We start from the raw sequence: 21,711 nt of genomic DNA on the forward strand, positions 1-21,711 counted from the left end.
CCCTCATGATATAATATTGGGAGGAGACTTTAATCTTTTGATGGACTCAGTCCTTGATCGTAGTGAAGCAAAAATGTGCAAGCCCCCTAAAGCAACATTGACTCTTCGCAGGATGTTTAAAAATCTTGGTCTTGCAGTTATTTGGAGACTTTTGAACCCATCTGGTAGGGATTATAATTTTTTTTTCATCAGTCCATTAGATTTATTCTACAATAGATTTTTTATATCTAAGTCCCTCAATTGGAAACATTTTAGTCTCAGATCACGCCCTGGTGAGTTTAGAGGTGTTGCCACATATGGAGAAAAGGAAATCATATAGTTGGTGCTTTAATGTATCCTTTTGCAAAATCCTGAATTCCAACAAATGTTAATGGCTGAAATCAGTGTTTATATGGAGACCAACTGGTCCTCAGTAGGCGTGGCTTGGGAGGCACTTAAGGCGGTTCTTAGCGGCCGGATCATACAGTATGCCTTATTCACCAAAATATCCAAAGCATGAGAACTCGTGGAGTTGGGAGGGAATATTAAAAGTGCTGAGGCAGAGCTGAAGCGGCGAATGTCGTCTGATGGCCTCAGACAATTGACCCAATTGAAATACAGATATAATACTATTTTGTCGCAGAAGGTGGAGTTTTGCCTATTCAAGGGCAAGACAGTCATACTTTGAGTCGGGGGACAAGGCAGGAAAACTTCTGGCTAGATATATAAAACAGAGAGAGTTTTTCTCTACCATTCCCTCAGTGAAATCTGCTTATGGTGAAATATTTACCTCAGCCATTGATATTAATAATGCTTTTAAAGAATTCCATCTTGATCTCTATAGTTCCACGTCTTCGTCTACTGATGAGGATATTAGAAACTTTGTGTAACCATTAGAACTTCCTAAACTGACGGCTGACAAAAAAAATTCTCTTGATACTGAGATAACCTTGGAGGAGCTTGGCGAGGTAATTAAGGCCTTGCCTATAGGCAAGGCTTCGGGGCCAAATGGCTTTGCAGCTGAGTTTTTTAGATCTTATGATACAGAACTGGCTTCACTTTTGCTAGAAGTTTATACAGAATCATTAAAGAATGGAAAACTTCTGCCAAACATGACGCAAGCCGGATCAGTCTGATTCTTAAAAAGGACAAAGATCCAAGTGAGTGTAAGAGTTACTGTCCAATTTCCCTGATCCAGCTAGATGTTAATATATTGTCAAAACTTTTGGCTAACTGATTAAGTAAAGTTATGGCATCTCTTATACATATAGATCAGGTGAGGTTTATTCGGGGCCATAGCTCTTCTGATAACATTTGGTGTTTCATCAATATCATGTGGTCAGTGGTGAATGATCAGATTCCGGTTGCTGCCATTTCACTTGACGCTGAAAAGGCTTTTGATATGGTAGAATGGGATTATCTGTTTAAGATTTTGGAAACGTACTGGTTCGGGAATACTTTTATTGGTTGGATTAATTTACTTTATAGACACCCGGTAGCGGCGGTACAAACGAATGGATTAATTTCAGATTATTTTACTCTGGATAGGGGCATCCGGCAGGGTTGCCCTCTTTCCCCATTATTGTTCTGTCTTGCCCTGGAACCATTAGCAGCCACGATAAGAAAGGAGGATGATTTTCCAGGGGTGGTGGCAGGAGGTGTGGCGCATAAGCTTTTGCTTTACACAGATTATATTTTATTATTCGTCTCTGACCCTACTAGATCTATGCCTTGCCTCCACAGAATTATTAATTCCTTTTCTAAATTCTTGGAAATACAGAGTTAATTGGTCTAAATCTGAAGCTTTGGCTCTGACAGCGTACTGCCCAGTAACGGCTTTTCAGCCGGGCACCTTCCAGTGGCCCAAACAGGGCATTAAGTGCATTATTTGGGTATTTTATTCCCAGCAGATTTGTGTGATTTAGTTAGAGTCAATTTTGACCCTTTAATAAAAAGGTTTTCGAGCGATGTGGGCAGGAGGGCTTAATTACATTTATCTATGATTGAGAAAGTTAATGTTAATAAAATGAACTGTATTCCAAAATTCAACTACCTGTTACAGTCTCTCCTTATAGATGTCCCCCTCTCTTATTTCAAGCAATTTGATAGCATATGGAAGGGTAAACGTCCCAGATTACATTTCGGTAAATTGCATAGGCCGACTGACAAAGGTGTACTAGGCCTACCCAAGATTTTGTTTTATTATTATGCATTCGGTCTCAGACATTTGGCTCATTGGTCACTTCCACCTGAGAGAGCACCTCCCTGGTTTTGTATTGAACAGGAAGGTCTTGCCCCTATTTTGCCATAGCAAAGCATTTCTATCAAACTAACCGGAGAAGTTATGTTACACCCCGTTATCTCGTATTTGCACTCGATATGGACAAAAGTGTCCAGAGTGTTTAAATCAGACATTTATTTAAATGTTGCCTCGAACATATGGCTGAACTCAAAATTATGCATTAATAAGTCCCATTTCTGCTGGTCACAGTGGATTGTGAGACAGGTTAATACACTCGGTGACCTATATGAGAGTGGAGTGTTGAGATCCTTTGAAAATTTGGTTCAACATTTTGGGATTCCCAGATTTAAGCTCTTTAGGTATTTACAGCTGCGCCACCTGCTCTGTTCTATTTTTGGGAGTAGCATACACCCCGCTAAAGCGGCATATACTCTGGAAGTGGTGATTACTGCTTTTGGAAAGGTCATGAGGCATCAGTGTATTACTCCCTGCTAATTCAGAGTCTGGGGGACGGAGCTTTAACTTCTATCAGGAGATTATGGGAGAAAGATTTAAACTTGGTATTGGAGGAGGGAGTGTGGGCTAGGATTCTAAAAAAACATCAAGTCTATATCTAGAGATGCAAGGGTGCGCCTTATGCAATTCAAGATTTTACATAGATTCTACTGGACCCCCTCTAGATTGTATAGGCTTGGTCTTAAAGACACACCCACCTGCTGGCGATGCCAATCAGATGGTGGAAACACAACCCATGTTTTTTGGTGGTGTGTTAAGATCTAAGAATTTTGGTTGAAGTTTCAGAGTTTTATGTGTGACGTATTGGGCACTCAAATTTAATTTTGCCCCAGACTCTGTATTTTAGGTGATGGGGTGGTCATCAATATAGGGGATATACACATAAAAAATTGGGTCCAAACATCCTGGTTATTTGCATAACCTCCATTCCCTGATGGAGGGAACGAGACATTGTGTCGATGTAGTGACACTAGGGGTCACTCTTGGGTCCCCGAGACACCTCTGGTCTTTGATAAAAGGCCAATGAAAATTGGTGAGTGGTATTTGCATACCGCTCCCCCAGACATACGGGTATAAAAGGAGCTGGTATGCAACCACTCATTTAGGTTTTGTGCTGAGGAGCCGAGACAAGGTCCTGGCCATTTCAGCGGGTAGTTCAGCGTTGTAGCAGGAGGGACACAACATCTCGTTCCCTCCATCAGGGAATGCAGGTTACGCAAGTAACCAGGATGTTCCCTATCTGTCACTCACTCGACATTGTGTCGATGTAGTGACACTAGGGGTCCCTATACAAAACGCCGCAACTGGCTGAACTGTGTTACGTGAACTGGCGGTGTGTGACGGGCAGACCACTGTGTGCCTCATAGCCAGCGCACCAGGCTGACACGTAACCTCCCCCAACACTGTTATGAGTGTCGAACGGCCCTTTGGGGACAAGTCGACTACCCAAAAGATAGAGACGGGCTAGCCCAGTCATGGCCTCTTATCCCCTTTTTTCCTCTACCCAAAAAAAGGAATTAACCGACCGGAGCCACCAGGTCTAATCAGGGGGGGTGTCACTCCCAAGGGGAAGACACCGAGGAGACCACACCCCATCCAAAGGGGGGGGGTATTTTGAGTGGAAAAACGTCACATGGTCTTGCTGAGCTTTGTCGGAAGTATGCCATGTGGAGAAGTACCATGGTAGGTCCTACCCTGCGGGGGTGGAGTTTCTACAAGCATGGTGACTGGGGCAGAGGGGCCTCTGCCCAAGGAAGACGCAGTTTACCAACAGGGAAACAAATTAGCAGAAGATATACATCACATGGGGTTAGCCTATGGGGAACCACCACATGCGGAGCACCTACCCCAGTACAGGGCTTAGTTAGCACTTGTACTGAGCCGGCAGCGAGTTTCTCCGCAAACTCGTCTGCCACAGGGCTTGGTGGAAATCAACCAGGGAACACAGTTTGTGAACACTACTGGGAGTCAACGGCCACGTCTTCAGCTCAGGGGAGGTGAAAGGTGCTATGCGCAAGCGATACAAGCGATTACCTGCTTGTGCGTGCCACTACACAGGATGAAACCAGTTCCACCCGGAGATTGTAGAATCTCGCAAAGGTGTTGGGTGTTGCCCAGTCCGCTGCTCTGCAAATGTCTGTTAGAGAGGCACAACTGGTCAAGGCCCAGGAGGCCGCTACACCCCTGGTAGAATGGGCTCATTGCTCTACCGGGGCGGCACGTCCTGGGCGTGATATGCCATAGATATGGCGTCAATGAGCCAGTGGGCGTTCCTCTGCTTGGAGACACCGCTTCCTTTCCGCTGTCCACCAAAGCAGACAAAGAGCTGCTCAGAGACTCTAAAGCTCTGTGATCCAAATAGATGTGCAAAGCGCGCACCGGACACAGCAACGTCAGGGCTGGGTCTGCCTCCTCCTGGGGCAGAGCTTGCAGGTTCACCACCTGCTCCCTAAAAGGGGTCGTGGGAACCTTGGGCACATAGCCCGGTCGGGGTCTCAGGATCACGTGAGAGTAGCCCGGACCGAACTCCAGGCATGTTTTGCTGACAGAGAATGCTAACAGGTCTCCTACCCTCTTGATGGAAATGAGTGCTGTCAGGAGGGCAGTCTTCAAAGAGAGTGCCTTAAGCTCAGCTGACTGCAAGGGCTCAGGGGGGCTCTCTGTAGACCCTGAAGAACTACAGAGAGGTCCCATGAGGGAACAAGGCACGATCTGAAGGGATTCAACCTCCTGGCACCTCTCAGGAACCTGATGATCAGGTCGTGCTTCCCTAAGGACTTACCGTCCACTGTGTCATGGTGTGCCGCTATAGTGGCTACATACACCTTCAAGGTGGAGGGGGACAGCCGCCCTTTCAACCTCTCCTGCAGGAAGGAAAGCACCGATCCGACTGCGCATCTCTGGTGGTCTTCGCATCGGGAAGAACACCACTTAGTGAAAAGATGCCACTTAAAGGCATACAGGCGCCTCGTAGAGGGGGCCCTAGCCTGAGTGATCATGTCTACCACCGCTTAAGTCTTCCGCGTCCCGTCCAGGGGCCAGACATGGAGATTCCACCGCCTTTTTTTGGTACAATGAAGTAGGGGCTGTAAAACCCCTTCTTCATCTCGGCCGAAGGGACAGGCTCTGTCACATCCTTCCGTAAGAGGGTAGCGATCTCCGCGTGCAAGGTAGCAGCGTTCTCGCCCTTCACCGAGGTGAAGTGGATGCTGCTGAACCTGTGCGGACACCTGGTGAACTGAATTGCATAGCTGAGTTGGACGGTCCGGATCAGCCATCGCGACGGATTGGAAAGTGCAAGCCACGCGTCCAAGCTAAGGGCGAGGGGGACCAAGGGGACAATCTCATCAGACGTACCGGCAGGTGGGGCCTAGCGGCGGGGCTGAGCCCGAGGTGCCATGCCATGTTGTGACCGTGCTGAGTTCAGGGACATCGAAGCACTTACCTGGCTCCTTGTGACCACCCCCGGAACAGCCTGGGACGGGGGAGGAAGAGGCCTGTCCTCGTGACCTGTGGAGACTATCACATCGGGGGCGGATTTGTGCGCGTAGGGGCGGGGAGACCGCCGCTGGAGCACCAAACCTGCCAAAATGGATTGGTGGACGGTGGTCATGATGACGGCTGTGCACACCAGGTATGTGACCCAGGGAACGAGGAAACCACTCTTTTGCTGAACTGTTAGGTACCGCCACCACTTGGGCATGCGGTGAAATTCAATGAAAAGGCAACAAAAGATTCTCCTACTGGCCCTCCAATGGGGGATGAAGTGGTCTGCTTACCAGCTCCAAGGCAGTGTGTTTTGTCATCCCTGGGTCGCCCATCTCAGGGGTGCTTCGAACCCTTTCATGGGTTCTTGGTGGCCGGCCATGAGACGGGTGGCGCCGGCTTCCTGCGGTGGGCTCCACCCCGGGGCCGGGCCGAAGGGGTGGAGCCGGTGCAGTCACCACAGGGGGACGCTCTTGGCGACGAGCATGCGGGGTGCGGGATCTTGAGCCACGCCGGGGCAGGATGTGCCGGATAGCCTCCGTCTGCTGCTTCACCGTCGAGAACTGCTGGGCAAAGTCCAACCTATCCTGCCGAATAGGCCAACCTGGGAAATGGGGGCAGCAAGGAACCGTGCCTTGTCGGCCTCACCCATCTCGACCAGGTTGAGCCAAAGGTGGCGCTCAAAATCGTCTTCATATCTCCCCCAGTGCTAGCCGCGCTGGCCTAATACCCGTAGGTAGAAGGACCGAGGCGGGGAGCCGCAACATTGCCATGGTCATGTTCTCGCAATGAGTACATGTTCCATCCACCAACGCTGTCTCCGCGTGGGTCGTGTGCAGACACGAAAGACAGCGATCATGACCATCAGAAGTTGAGAGATAACGACCGCAACCAGGAATAACACACAAACGGAAAGGCATCTTTAAAAAGATGCATCTTTAAAAAGACGTTCCGTGTGTGCCACTCTTTTAGGGAAATATACTCTTTTAGAAAAATATACTATCTTATTTCTGCCAAAGCGCCCAGGGGCGTTCTCTGCAATGCACCAGTGCAGAGGAGGGAGAAGCCGCTGAAATGCGCCGTCAGATCCAGCAGAGGTGAATGAACAGTCAGCTCAGTAAACATCGACGCTCGGCTCCAAAGAGAAAATTTAAATGAGTGGTTGCATACCAGCTCCTTTTATATCCGTATGTTCAGGGGAGTGGTATGCAAATATTTTATCAAAGACCAGGGGTGTCTCGGACTCCCAAGAGTGACCCCTAGTGTCACTACATCGACACAACATCGCGTGAGTGACAGATAGGGAACCAGTGTTATGATCGGCAGACAAATTGTTTTAAGGGGATGGAAGTTAGCTGGAGCGCCCTCATTTCAAGAGTGGTGCATGGAGATGGGGAGGGTGGCGGCTTTCGAGGAAGTGTCATGTAGAAGGCTGGGGACTTTGGATTTGTTTGATGGGAAATGGGGCAGCTATTTGGTGTTTTTGGAGGGCTCTCAGGGAGGGGAAATGGAGTGAGAAGCATAGTTTTAAATGTTATTATTATTACTATTATTATTATTTATTTTATTTTATTTTTTTGTATACTTATATGTGAACACAGGGATGTTTGTTGAGGGTCAGGGTGGGGATTGCGGAGGGGTAATAGTGGGGATTAAATGTTGATTATGTGTATATATGTTTTGCTTTTCTTTGTTATCTGTATGAATCAATAAAAAATGTTAATCAGAAAATAAATGCCACTTGGTTTGATATTTTGTAATATTATGCAAAAACATTCAAGTATAGCTAAAGTGTCCACATACTTTTTGGGGCTGATATATGTCAGTGTAAGCATCCAGATGCATGTGTGTTTGTAAGAGTGCTCACATCGACGTGCAGACTCCTGACTCAGCTCCAGTCTGTATATAGAAAGTCGATTTGGTCCTCCACAGAGGTTATTCTTCTCCCCTTTACACTCCATATTACAGTCACTCTCTGTCACATTGGGCGCCTGGATCTTATGGCCACAATAGCACTCTGCTCCAAACTCCAGACCGGCATAGAGATATCCCCTGGTGACACAGAAAATATTTATCATTGTTAAAATTCATTACAATGTAAGGACTGTGGTCTGCTTGTTAGCACATGTGGTCAGACAGGCTGAGCAGTGGAGCTCATGCAGGTAATGCAAGTTTGAGTCTGGCTTGCATCATATGGTGATCATATTCATGATCATTATTATACTCTCTACTGTTAACAAAAGTGTAGAAAAATAAAAGACATCAAACAAATCCTTCCAATACTGTAAAGGCAGCATAAATTCTCAAGCTGTCATGAAAAAAAAAAAAGAAATTCCAAAAATAATTTCAGTGTTAATAAATCAAAAGACATTTGTATGTAAATTAAAAAAAAAGAAAAAAGAAAAACACTGTTAAAGACATGTTATGTTGGTAATGGGCTCTGGAATTATAATATAATCTGTATGCATGCAAATACTGTAAACATAAGTACATTTGTTCATGACAGGCCTAAAATCTACTGTGAATAGACAGGGTTTTAGTTTTAGGACATTGATTGTCCTGTGGTGTAACATAAATGTTTGTCCTGTGATCTAAAATGTCGCTATCTCTTAAAGCAAAGTGTAAAACCTAAATTTTATCACAGCTGGATGTACTGCGAGTCACACCTTTTCAATTTCACATGACTACTGTTTTGATGCACTTTGTGCACTGTTTACAAGTGTACAGTGGTGTGAAAAAGTGTTTGCCCCCTTCCTGATTTCTTATTTTTTTGCATGTTTGTCACACTTAAATGTTTCAGATCATCAAACAAGTTTCAATATTAGTCAAAGATAACACAAGTAAACACAAAATGCAGTTTTTAAATGAAGGTTGTTATTATTAAGGGAAAACAAAATCCAAACCTACATGGCCCTGTGTGAAAAAGTGACTGCCCCCTAAACCTAATAACTGGTTGGGCCACCCTTAGCAGCAACAACTGCAATCAAGCGTTTGCAATAACTTGCTATGAGTCTTTTACAGCGCTGTGGAGGAATTTTGGCCCATTCATCTTTGCAGAATTGTTGTAATTCAGCCACATTGGAGGGTTTTCGAGCATGAACTGCCTTTTTAAGGTCATGCCACAGCATCTCAATAGGATTCAGGTCAGGACTTTGACTAGGCCACTCCAAAGTCTTCATTTTGTTTTTCTTCAGCCATTCAGAGGTGGACTTGCTGGTGTGTTTTGGATCATTGTCCTGCTGCAGAACCCAAGTTCGCTTCAGCTTGAGGTCACGAACAGATGGCCGGAGATTCTCCTTCAGGATTTTTGGTAGACAGCAGAATTCATGGTTCCATTTATCACAGCAAGTCTTCCAGGTCCTGAAGCAGCAAAACAGCCCCAGACCATCACACTACCACCACCATATTTTACTGCTGGTATGATGTTCTTTTTCTGAAATGCGGTGTTACTTTTACGCCAGATGTAATGGGACACACACCTTCCAAAAAGTTCAACTTTTGTCTCGTCAGTCCACAGAGTATTTTCCCAAAAGTCTTGGGGATCATCAAGATGTTTTCTGGCAAAAACGAGACGAGCCTTAATGTTCTTTTTGCTCAGCAGTGGTTTTCATCTTGGAACTCTGCCATGCAGGCCATTTTTGCCCAGTCTCTTTCTTATGGTGGAGTCATGAACACTGACCTTAACTGAGGCAAGTGAGGCCTGCAGTTCTTTGGATGTTGTTGTGGGGTCTTTTGTGACCTCTTGGATGAGTCGTCGCTGCGCTCTTGGGATAATTTTGGTCGGCCGGCCACTCCTGGGAAGGTTCACCACTGTTCCATGTTTTCGCCATTTGTGGATAATGGCTCTCACTGTGGTTCTCTGGAGTCCCAAAGCTTTAGAAATGGCTTTATAACCTTTTCCAGACTGATAGATCTCAATTACTTTCTTTCTCATTTGTTCCTGAATTTCTTTGGATCTCGGCATGATGTCTAGCTTTTGAAGATCTTTTGGTCTACTTCACTTTGTCAGGCAGGTCCTATTTAAGTGATTTCTTGATTGAGAACAGGTGTGGCAGTAATCAGGCCTGGGTGTGGCTAGAGAAATTGAACTCAGGTGTGATATACCACAGTTAAGTTATGTTTTAACAGGTGGGGCAAACACTTTTTCACACAGGGCCATGTAGGTTTGGATTTTGTTTTCCCTTAATAATAACAACCTTCATTTAAAAACTGCATTTTGTGTTTACTTGTGTTATCTTTGACTAATATTGAAACTTGTTTGATGATCTGAAACATTTAAGTGTGACAAACATGCAAAAAAATAAGAAATCAGGAAGGGGGCAAACACTTTTTCACACCACTGTAGCTGCTCACTCTGGGTTTGATATTGCACTAAAAAACAAAGTATGCATGTACACTCACCGAGCACTTTTTTAGGAACATCTGTACACCTACAGTACTTATTCATTCGATTATATAATCAGCCAATCGTGGCAGGAGTGTAATGTATAAAATCATGCAGATATGGGTCAGGAGTTTCAGTTAAAATTTACATCAACCATCAGAATGGAGAAAAATGTGATCTCAGTGATTTCGACCATGGCATAATTGTTGGTGCCAGACAGGCTGGTTTGAGTATTTCTGTAACTGCTGATCTCCTGGGATTTTCACACAAAACAGTCTCTAGAGTTTACTCAGAATAGTTCCAAAAACAAAAAACATCCAGTGAGCGGCAGTTCTGCATACGGAAACGTCTTGTTTATGAGAGAGGTCAAAGGAGAATGACCAGACTGGTTCGAGCTGACAGAAAGGCTATGGTAACTCAGATAACCACTCTGTACAATGGTAGTGAGCAATTAATCGATCGATCTATCTATCTATCTATCTATCTATCTATCTATCTATCTATCTATCTAGATGGAGGATTTGCCTTCATGTAAATCATTGCTGATTTGGCTCAATTCACAGTAGGGCCCAAAAGCAGAATGTTGTTGGCTGCATCTCTTGTTAAATGTGTCTTGTCACTGCTGACATAAATACAGCATCACTTCTGTCCTTCTTGGAGTCCTCAAGGTCAAGCTGGGCCACCACAATGACTGTCTGGCCCTGCACCTCTACAGCTAAGGTCCCGCTGCACAGCCTGACCTTTACTTCCTGCAGTGACAAAGACACGGTTTACCAATGTATTTTATTAGCATTTTTCTTCAAGAGTGTTTTTCAACTACAGACAATTTCAGCCCTGTGGACTTTTAGAAATCAAACTCCCTTAAAATACACTTTTTTTTTTTAACTCACTAGATTATTTAATTTGTCTACTAACAATGTTAATCAATAGATATACATGATAATTCTATAATTTCTGTTTCCTTTTAAAGAAAACGTTTCAGATTTTTTAATGATACAGATTTTTATAAACTATGAGCGTTTTGTTCCCAATCATATCACCTGTAACTGAGTAAAATTATGTGTTGATACGACAAAGCAATCAAAAGTTGTAGCACTACAAACATAATTTACACAATATTTAAACATAATAGTGTCTGAAAAAGTATCCAAGTGTCCAAAAGCCTCACCAAACAAATAAAACATAATAATTTTACATGTGAACTAATTACACATGCAGTTACTTTGTGTGTGTGCTCACTTTAACAGGAATCCCCTGCTCTTAAGTAATTATATGTGATATTTTATGTTTTGTTTATTTTTTGTGAAGTTATAAGCAAAAACGCGGCTTATTAGTAACACCTGTTTACATGTAACATGTATGTCAAAGACATATACAGTAATTAGCTATTACTCTCTATTGGCTGGTTGAATTTTACTCTTTGAGAGCTTTCCAACAAATAAGACACATGGCTATTTGATTAGTTTTATGTTTTTACCGATTTCAATAATATGTACAGTGCAATATTATAAAACATTTCTGACTTCTGATTTGGCTGCAAATTCAAAGCATTTGTTCAGTTTTGGTCATAATGCCTACATGCAACATAAAGTAGAGCTTCTAAGCTTTACATTTGCAATATTTATTTTGTTTTGGTCAAGACTGTAGTTACTAACCGTCATGAACAAATGTCTTTTTCATTCTCAAATATCCATTAACTTTGTGGTGGAAATTACATTTGAAATATTTTTGGAAAAAATTTCCAACTCCGTAGTCTTGCCAAGGCTAATTTCATATCTTGCATTTTATGTATCCTAAAAACACACAAATAATATTTTCACACATTTTAACAGCATGCTCTTCACTGTTTCCCCTTTGGTTACCAAGTACACTAACTTTTGCGAAATTACATTTTTGCGAAGAAACACCCTGTGGTGATGTGGTTGTGGCCGAGCGATGTCTGTGGAGAGTGAGTCCGGGAGAGTAAGAACACATAGTATTGACACGTGAGGGAAATCACCTCTAACAGCTGTTTTGTGTTGCAGTGAGGGCTGGAGGGGGATAAAAGGGCAGTCCAAACCACTGGAGGGGAATGAGAGAGACGCATGCAGCAGTTTTGATGTGTGCATTCAGTTGTGTTATGCTGAAAAGCAAACTGTGTGTGAGGATACTGAAAAGTATTACAAATAAAGATTTTCTTTGAATTGTTTGCCTGGCTCCTGCTTCCTTCTTCACACACCCTTAAATAAAAGCCTCTCAGACTCCATTGACACCACTTCACCTGACTTTATACCCTGTCAAACTATCTAGGACTCAAGGATCAAACAATCATCGTCCATGTAACAGAGCTCGCAATTTTAAAATGACCTAAGGCAAGTTATGCTGTCAATTTTGACAATTTCAGTAAAGTAGGGCAGGAAGAGGCCATCTATCTTTATTTAGCGGCTGGCAACCAATCCATGAAAGCTGTCTTGCTTCCTCTTCTCCTAATCTCCTCAAAAGTATCATTTATGACAGGCCTATTGAACTTCTGGGTGGGTGTCTAGTGCTGAGAACAGATAGAAGTGCCATCTCTGTTCACTCTCACTCAAGCTATCTGTCTCTTTTACTGTTCCCCTCACTCTAATGCTGACTTTCAGTGTTGTTAACTCCCTCCACCCCCTACCTCCCTTTCCCTCTAAATTTGATCTTCCAAGACACAGATTAATGTGACTGAGTGCATTTGTTTTATGCACAATGTTAAAAAACAAAGGAAAACAGGCAGGGTTGAGGAACTGAGTCAAAGGGGAAGGAAATGAAAGTGCTTACAGGAGTGAAAAGCAAAACAACCAAGTTCTAGAAATCTTAATCCTTTTTTTTTAAAGCATTCTTAAACATAATTACTATTGTTTGCATAGTAAAAAGTGTTTTCATCATTATGTTCTAAAATCATAATTGTTTTAATCTATTTAACTTATTTAAAAAGTTTCAGAGTTTTGATTTGATTTTCTTTGTCATATACATTCAAAGGGGTCAAAAAGTTAGAGTGACAGACTGAGAGTTAATTCAAAAATTTACATTCTGTCATAATTTACTCACCTACATGTTGTTCCAAAAACACAATGCCTTTCTTTCTTATGTGGAACACAAAAAGACAAATTAGACAGAATGTCAACCTCAGTCACCATTCACTTTCATTGCATCTTTTCTTTCCATACAATGAAAGTGTATGGTGACTGTGGCTGTCATTCTCTCAAACATCTCCTTTTGAGGTTCATGGAAGAAAGTAGGGATGCAATCGCTTTGTGAATTGCAAAAGGCTGCATTTAATAAGTACTGTAAATATAGGCCTACAGTCTGCATGCTCAGCGCGTTTCAGTGAATGCGCACCGCTCTGTTGATTAGAGTTGGGAACCAAGAACCGGTTCAATTTCATAACCGGTTCCATTCTTAAAAAAATACAGGAATCGTATGATCTTTGTGACTTTTGGTTCCGTTAACAGTTCTCCAGTGTGCAATTTTCCGCCGATTTTGCTTGAGTGCTGCCCTCTACTGAATCTACAGCATAAAAACACACTGTTCTAACAGTCTGTTTAATTCCCAGTCAAACAAGTCTCGAGCCGACTCTTTTTACAGCGCAAAACATATGCGCTTCCGATACAGTTTGATTCCTGACATAATTATTCAAAGGAGCCGGTTCTTTTGAATCAACAGCGCAAAACATATGGTGCTTCCGGTATAGTCCGATCCCGAAAGAGCCATTCTAATGAGTCGGTTCTTTTGAATCTACAGCGCAAAACATGCAGCACTTCCAGTATACAAGTAATCTTACTGATGTGCAAGTTATGAATGTCCAACTCAAAATTAAGAACTGTTGATGTCTCACAAGCCTGAAGTACAACATTAGGCTACAAAACACAGTCTAAACTGTCTCTGGAACTGTTACTGTTAATGATGACCTGTGTCTCTATTAAATCAAGCAGTGCAGTTACTGACTGGTTGTATGACATTGTATAATTAAAGATACACATGTTTTATTGTAATAAGTGGAATTTTATAAAATAATAAATAAATTAATGAAATATGCCATCACATTTCATGTTGGTTTAGATTTCTTTATTTAAAATAGAGTAAGAATCTTTTATTGGGTTGTATTTGTCTCTAAAAAGTCTGCAAACACACCTTTTACAAGAACTGTATTAAATGTATTTCTGATTTGTTATATCTGCTCTGTACAAACCTGAAATGATCTCATTATCTGGTAACAGACAGCAGAGGGTTGTAAATGCAATAAGAATTGCATTTCTCATTTCTAAATAATTATTTCTTTTAAAAAGTACTATAAGAATTACTGGAATTGTTACTGGAACCGTTAAGGAACCTGAATCGTTAAGAGGAACCGGAATCGTAAAAGTCCTTACGATTCCCAACCCTACTGTAGATTCACTCATCGGACCTCATTCATGAAACGTTCATAAATATATGAGTAAATTCGGAGTAATTTGCGCGTAAAACTTTCTGCCGGATTCACAAACGTTTCGTACTCCCCAGATTTGTTTGTAAAACATGTGTATGTTAATGAATTCCAAACATTGGTAAAGACAGGGTGTGTGCAAGTTCATTCACAATTATCATTATCCACGCCCATGAAAACGCCATATAAGGAAGGCACCAGACTCGCAAGTAAATACTTTTAACTTCTATGTGGAACCGTAATGAAATTGTTTTATGAATGAAGTGCATTCACATGGTAAAATTTTGATTTAGCAAGCACAATGGTGTCTCAAAGAAAGGGAGGCATGTTTTTGCTGTCATATGATGCTCTTCCACTGCATTACCACTGACCATACGTTATCAGCTGAACACGATTTACAAATGCCAATACTAAAATATAAATTTTTTACAAAATTTGTCCATCCAGTCACGTTAGAGGGCATTACATTTTTCGAGAAAAATCAAGCACTTCTGCTGGAAAAACGGTAAGCAGGGTTGAGAAAAAATTATACTTTGAAAAGATTTATTCAATCAATAAAGAAACCTTTCTAAATAAGTATAGTCTATGGATTAAAAATAATAAAAAAACTTTTCTTCTTTTTTTTCTTTCTTTTTTTTACTAATTTATGTTATTTTTTAAGGTTAATTTCACTTTAACGAGTTCGCCTGCCCATATAATCTTTGAGTGATAAACGTAAGGGTAAACTTATGTGGCTTGCTGTCCACAAAGGAGGGGCTCGAGGAAGAGGTTCAACTCGAGCTCTAAATTTACCACCCAAAAAGATGCTTAGAATAAAGGACAGCAAACACATGGATAAATAGTGAATGCTTTATAGATTATTGTATCCTTAGACGTGTATGCGACCCTGACAAACAATGCTGTAGTAGAATCGTTTATTAAGCGCAATGTTTAACCCCCCCAAAATGGGTGAAAGAAACACCAAATCAAAGGCTAACAGAAGTGCTAGATCTTGGTAAACTGCATTGAAGGAGCCAGCTTGAGGAGGCAGCTTCGCGTAATGGCCCAATCCAGGTGGAAGGTTTAGATTAAAGGACCTGTGTATGACCATAGGGAGTTGTACCATAGGTATACTGTCAAATCAGCTGGCTTGCGGAGGTAGTCTCACTCAATGGTCTACCCAGAGACAGGGATATATGGTGCTTGAAAAGAACAGGACGAGATGGTGACTGCAGCTGTAATGCTCATTACAGCTGATTTGAAGTGAAGACAAAGGGCTTCAGCGGAAGCATGGTAAAACACTGCTATGGCAGTAGAGTAAGGTGGGCCTCCTGTGGGAGCAGAGTTAAGACAATGCTTTGGCAGTGAAGTAGATGAGATGGAATAGTAAAAAATGGGTGCTCCCGTGGGAGCAGAGTTTAAAGTAGTGAAGGAGCTGCTGCTGTGTTTCCATTGTTGTAGATGTACTTCAATAAAAGTATGGAACTTAGAAATTGAAAGCACCTGTGGAGAAAATAGAAATAACTCTGTGTACACACCTGTAAGGGAAGTAAAAGGTTAGTTAAGAAAACATAACTTTATAATGTTTGTCATGGCGGGGCACTACTGCAGCAGTATCAAAACGCAAAAGGGGTACTGCTGTGGCGGTATCGAGCATAGGCGGGTGCTGCTGCTGCAGTATCGAGTGGGGCACACATGGCTTTATTACATTTATACACACCTGTAAGGAAAGCAAAAGTTTATTTTGGAGGTTTATTTGATATGTGTGCCAATGCGAAGGCTAATGGGAAATGCTAAAAGGCTCTTAAGATTACTGCACCACCACTGCATTCGAACGGGAGAGCTCATACTGTGTTTCTGACGGGAGAGCCTGCATTGTGATCGAACGGGAGGGTCCACACTGCGATTCGAACAGGAGAACCTGCGACCAATGTGCTGAGGCTCACACTGCATCCAAACGGGAGAGCCCACACTACAATTCGAATGGAAAAGCCTGCATAGCGTTCAAACGGTAGTGCCCGCACTGTGATTTGAACGGGAGAACCTGTAGCCAAATTGTACAGGCACACACTGTGCCTGAACAGGAGAGCCCACACAGCATTCGAATGGCGGGTGGCGCTGAGTAAAGAATCTTGCCAAATTGTGGTTTGCGATGGGTATATATTTATGAGCTATGCCCCTAGACTTTTAATAAGAGGGAAACACGGCAATGGTTGCAGTGTTAGGGTAGGCTTAGTGGCACGGCCTGAAAAGTTCCGCAGTTGTGGCACATTGATAGCACATTTGCGCTGCTTTGCAGTGTTGTGGGAGTTTGTCGCACAGCCCGAAAGACACCGCAGTTGCGGCATCTGGACAGAACATTTGTGCTGCTTAGGGATGTTTTGAGCCAATAGCAGGAGCACCGCAGTTGTGCTTTCTAAATACTAAAATGTTTGCCATCTTTGGCTCCTCGGGAGGTAACGGTGAAATCTTGGAAAGACACCTAGATAGAGAAAGTGAGAGGAAAACCTGCGTACAACCCAGTGGAAGGAATTTAAATAGCTCTCGCAGAGACCTGCTGGAATTAATATTGGTGAAACCCCTGAGGATGGTGCAATTTCAGGCATTGCTGTAGAAAAGGCAAAACAGTCATATTTATGTGAAACTTATACTAGGAAGACATTTCACAACCCTGTGAAATAAGAAATAATCTATGAAAAGTTAGATCCATGGCCACTGGAGAGTGGGCTGCACTTGTGCCAGTAGTGGGAAAAGCTCAGACTGCTAATGCATATTTGAGGGGAAAACATGCAGACTGCTAATAATTATTTGAGGGGAAACCATGTGGTCAACATTTCGGGGACATAAGTCTAGAGAGAAGAGAAAATAAATATTAGTGACATTTAGAAACAATAATGTGTCCAACAGCATAAAGTTATCTAGGAATAAAGAGAGCTGCAGCTCTGCACTGCATATGGAAATGAAGGAGAAATGGTCTTTCTGGGAAATACAACTTTAGAAACAATGTGAACAACGGCATAAAATGATCTGAGAAATAAAAGAGCTTTAGCTCTGCACTGCATATGGAAATGTAGGACAAATTACTTGCGATACCTTTTTCACAGACTGTGATGACACGCTCTTATTTAGCAGTGTAAATCTAGCAAAAAATTGTATTTGATAATTTTTTTAAATATTGAGTGTAAGTTTATAACATTATGCTTTGTGTTACATTACCCTGGAATTAGTTTAAAAAAATTAATTACCACAGCTGCGAGGGGGTTTCAATTATAGCTGCTGAGAGAGTGACAGTAAATTTGGCATCTTCTCCCATCTGACTGTCTTAATCCACCGCTCTCTATGTTTTCCTTCTTCCGGAAAGTCATTCAAATGTAATAGTGGATTTTTTCTTTTGCTCTTGGAGTAAATAGATAAGTGAAAAAAATATTTGCTGTCATCTCCCATTCACTCCCATTCACTGCTGTCGAAGTTTACCCTGCAAACGTTTACTTCCACATCCCAAAACCTGGAGTGTGAAAAAGGTCTATTACTGAAGGATTCACTTGTGGCCATTCACTCCTTAGGAGTATGACCTTCACCTACTGTACAATATACGTACTGCATGGGTGACGCATCTGCATTGCAATAGTTTTGTGAGGAGCAGGTACTCTGCCCTACCCCCAGAAAATCAGAGCCCAGACTTCAGCTGGCGCTGCATGTTCAGCTCCTCCAGCTTTCACACTGAGCTCCTCAAGCTCCAGTGCGTGAGGAGTTTTCTCAGGATTTGCGAGAGAGTGAGAGAGGAGACAGCTGAAGCACCGTAATTAAGCTAATAGGAACCACCTGTGCACTGAAATGGGATTAAAACAATCAAACGCGTGGGAATAAAATGTAGACAGTTAAGATGAAAGGACCTGTGCACGGCCATATGAAGCGGTAGCGCTGGGATACGGTGAAGCAGTGGCCGGTCTTGCGGAGGCAGCCTCAACGCAATACTTTGGCAAGTAATGATTAGAAAAAGAAGAAAGGCAGGGTAAAAAACCACAGTTAAAGTGGTGTCACACTAGCGGATTTTTCCATGGCTTTTCACCAAGCATCTTTTCATGGGGTTCTCCAACACTAAAATGACTAATGCAATCAGAAAGGGAAGGCACTACAGTCTGTTTTATGTTGAACATAAATCCTTTACTCACTGAAAGCTGCATATGGACATACGTGTTCTACGGCAAGACTTGAGGGCATAAATACACAATCACACACTTTCACAATGTAAAGTTACTCCATGAATCGCATCTTAAACCACTCTATTACAATTGTTAATATTTACGCAGTACTCCTGTTGTTATTTCGGCAATCTCCACGTGAATCAGAGAGAGAGAGTTGGGGGGGAGTCATTATGACTGCAACCCCTCTATTATTTTGTATCGGCAAGTGTGACATACCTCAGCCAAAATCGAATTGTTTGGCTAGTGTGGCGCCAGCATAACCCTATTACAAAATGTGTATCAAATATGATATACAACGTTTGACGGCTCCTGTTTCACTCTCTGTTCAAGCTGACAAGCCAAACAACCTATGGTATGTAAGTTTAAAATGTTTAAGTCACCATCTAGTGGGTGTGCTGAGTGACTCCAGCCAGGTCTTCTAAGCAACCAAACTGGCCCAGTTGCTAGGGAGGGTAAAGTCACATGGGGTAACCTCCTCGTGGTCGCAATTAGTGGTTCTTGATCTCAATGGGGCGTGTGGTAAGTTGTGCGTGGATCGTGGAGAGTAGCATGAGCCTCCACATGCTGTGAGTCTCCGCGGTGTCATGCACAACGAGCCACGTGATAAGATGCGCAGATTGACTGTCTCAGATGTGGAGGCAACTGAGACCTTTTCTACGCCACCCAGATTGTGGTGAGTAACCGTGCCACCACGAGGACCTACTAAGTAGTGGGAATTGGGCAACCCCAATTTGGAGAAAAGGGGATAAATAAAAAAAATTTTTTTTTTTAAATAAGGCACCATCTAGTGGTTATTTGTGAAAACAAATGGTTTCAATGTTTATATCAATCTATTTAAAATGGCGGCAGACTTGTGCAAAAATTTACTCTTATGTTGGGATAAAAGACAGCTTATTTTAATAAAATAACAGTATCAAGTGACAGTAATGATTATATTGTTACTGATATTTTAAAACATATATTTGCTGAATATAAGCAATTTGTGCTTGGTTAAAATTTTGTAAATTATTTGATTGAAAACCCCCCTTTGAAATCCACTTATCAAATATGATACAACAGGCTTTTGAGGCATATCTCTAAATTCGTTACATTCCATTCATGCCCACCACAAAAAATCACAGAGATTTGAAAATTCTGACAGATACTTTTTATAAAACATATTTCAAGTATGAACTACTATTTCTGTGTATTTTGATATATGCAGCCTGCTCTGTCATTATAAAGATCTCATTATTTACATTACAAGCTATTATGATGTCACCTTACCATAAGTTCCTGAGACCCAGCAAAAAAAGTTTTACAATTTCCCTTTTTTAAATTTCAATATAGTGTTTGGTGCATAAAATACATGTGATAAAAATAGTTTATTGAAAAAAATTATATTTTATTTATATTGTATTTGATGTGCTGAATTGAACTGTGATACATTTCAATCCATATTTATAGAGCAAGGAGAGGAAGTTGTCATGGCCAAACTCTCAAATATTTGGTATCTCTGAAAAGCCAAGGGACTACTCTGATGATACCCAAATATTTAACACTGTAGCATGTATGGGCTAAGAAAAACTTAAATAACAATTGTCCTACACAAAAATGATTTGATGGGCCTCAGGAGGATAATGACCTTTAAAGCTTAATGTATCAAATCTGATACATAAAAAAATGTCTGATACATTTTTTTTTTTTTTTGTTAACAATTTCTTGTTTGTCTATGGTACTAAAAACAGTTTAATGTCAACAAATTATAATTGCCTGAAAATTCTTTCATATGTCAGGCTTTACAGAGTTAAAGTGAACAAAAAATAGATCTGAATCCTTGTAAGTCCAGATACAAGTTTAAAAAATGTGCAAAGAGGACTGGCTTCTTTTTTTCTTTTTTTTTTTTTTACTGAAGACTTTCACTGGAAATACTGTTAATTTTGCTGTTGCGTTATCCAGTAGATTAGTAAACAATAAAGATTTTCTTAATATGCTACAGGTTTAAATTGAAATAATGTGCAGTTAGAGATTTGTGTGTCTTTTCATATAAAACATAGATATTCTAAAATGATTGAGAAAAAAACAACAACTCTGGTATCGGCCAATACCGAGTGTTCAGGTATCGGAATCGGATCGGGACAGAAAAAGTGGCATCGATGCATCCCTAAAAGAAAGACAGTAATTTGGGTTTGGAGCAACATGAGGGTAAATAAATGATGACAGAATTAAAATTTTTGGGTGAACTATCCCTTTAAAACTTCAATAGAGTGATTTAGCTTTCAATTTAAATGCGTCTTTTTAAGTGTTTTTTTTTTTTTTGTCTGAGTGCACATTTTAAACAAATAGGTGAGCCTGTTAAATAAAAATCTTTGTAATATATAACATAATGTCAGAGAAAACAGCAAATCTATATTTTACTGCTAATTAAGGGTCAAATTACCAAGCATAACACAGGGAATTAGATTACCGTAGAAACTGTTAAATTAGTCATGTTTGACAGTTTAGAGGTATTTACTCTCAGCGTGAGAACATTTACATGTGTATGACTCATTGTGAGTATTTGTGCATAATGCATGATAAAATTAGAGCTTGAGTGGGTGTTTGTTGCATTCATGCACACTGAGATAAAAAGTTTCAACAGACCTTTCAGCACAGTTGTCCTGGCAACGGAAGACAGTCATTTTTTTGTAGTCAAAGAAGGACACTCCTCTAAGAGCCCGTTTCTGTGTGTCATCAACATAGCACCCGATGTACTTTGCTAAAGAAAGAGACAAATAAAGAGAAACAATGTCAAGTCCAGTGCAAGAAATTTGAAAATGGAATACAAGTGCTAATTTCAATTTAATTAAATCTTGCTGATTCAAGAGATGTTTCTAAAATAACCTTCATCAGTTTGATGCACTAGCACATTTAGTCATTTCTTATTTTGAAACACAGCACCATCTAAAGGCCAACCAGTGAAATCACAGCTGGATCTGCTTGGCTTTGCATTGAGTGAGGGAATTTTTAA

The 21,711-nt window shown here is 41.5% G+C and overlaps 1 protein-coding gene across 9 annotated transcripts in view; it reads right to left on the reverse strand.

Moving 5' to 3' along the window:
* LOC127420353 (WSC domain-containing protein 2-like) overlaps positions 1–21,711 on the reverse strand; it is a 139,656-nt gene that overhangs the window by 22,781 nt on the left and 95,164 nt on the right. For all 9 annotated transcript variants that reach the window (XM_051662605.1, XM_051662615.1, XM_051662596.1 and 6 more), the window contains 2 exons: positions 21,345–21,459; positions 7,590–7,774 (listed from right to left, as the gene is read on the reverse strand). In XM_051662605.1, coding sequence (XP_051518565.1) covers positions 7,590–7,774; positions 21,345–21,459 — 300 coding nt within the window. The remainder of the gene's footprint in view (positions 1–7,589; positions 7,775–21,344; positions 21,460–21,711) is intronic.

The sequence above is a fragment of the Myxocyprinus asiaticus genome, chromosome 3 (genome assembly GCF_019703515.2).
Source record: "Myxocyprinus asiaticus isolate MX2 ecotype Aquarium Trade chromosome 3, UBuf_Myxa_2, whole genome shotgun sequence".
Lineage (NCBI taxonomy): Eukaryota > Metazoa > Chordata > Actinopteri > Cypriniformes > Catostomidae > Myxocyprinus > Myxocyprinus asiaticus.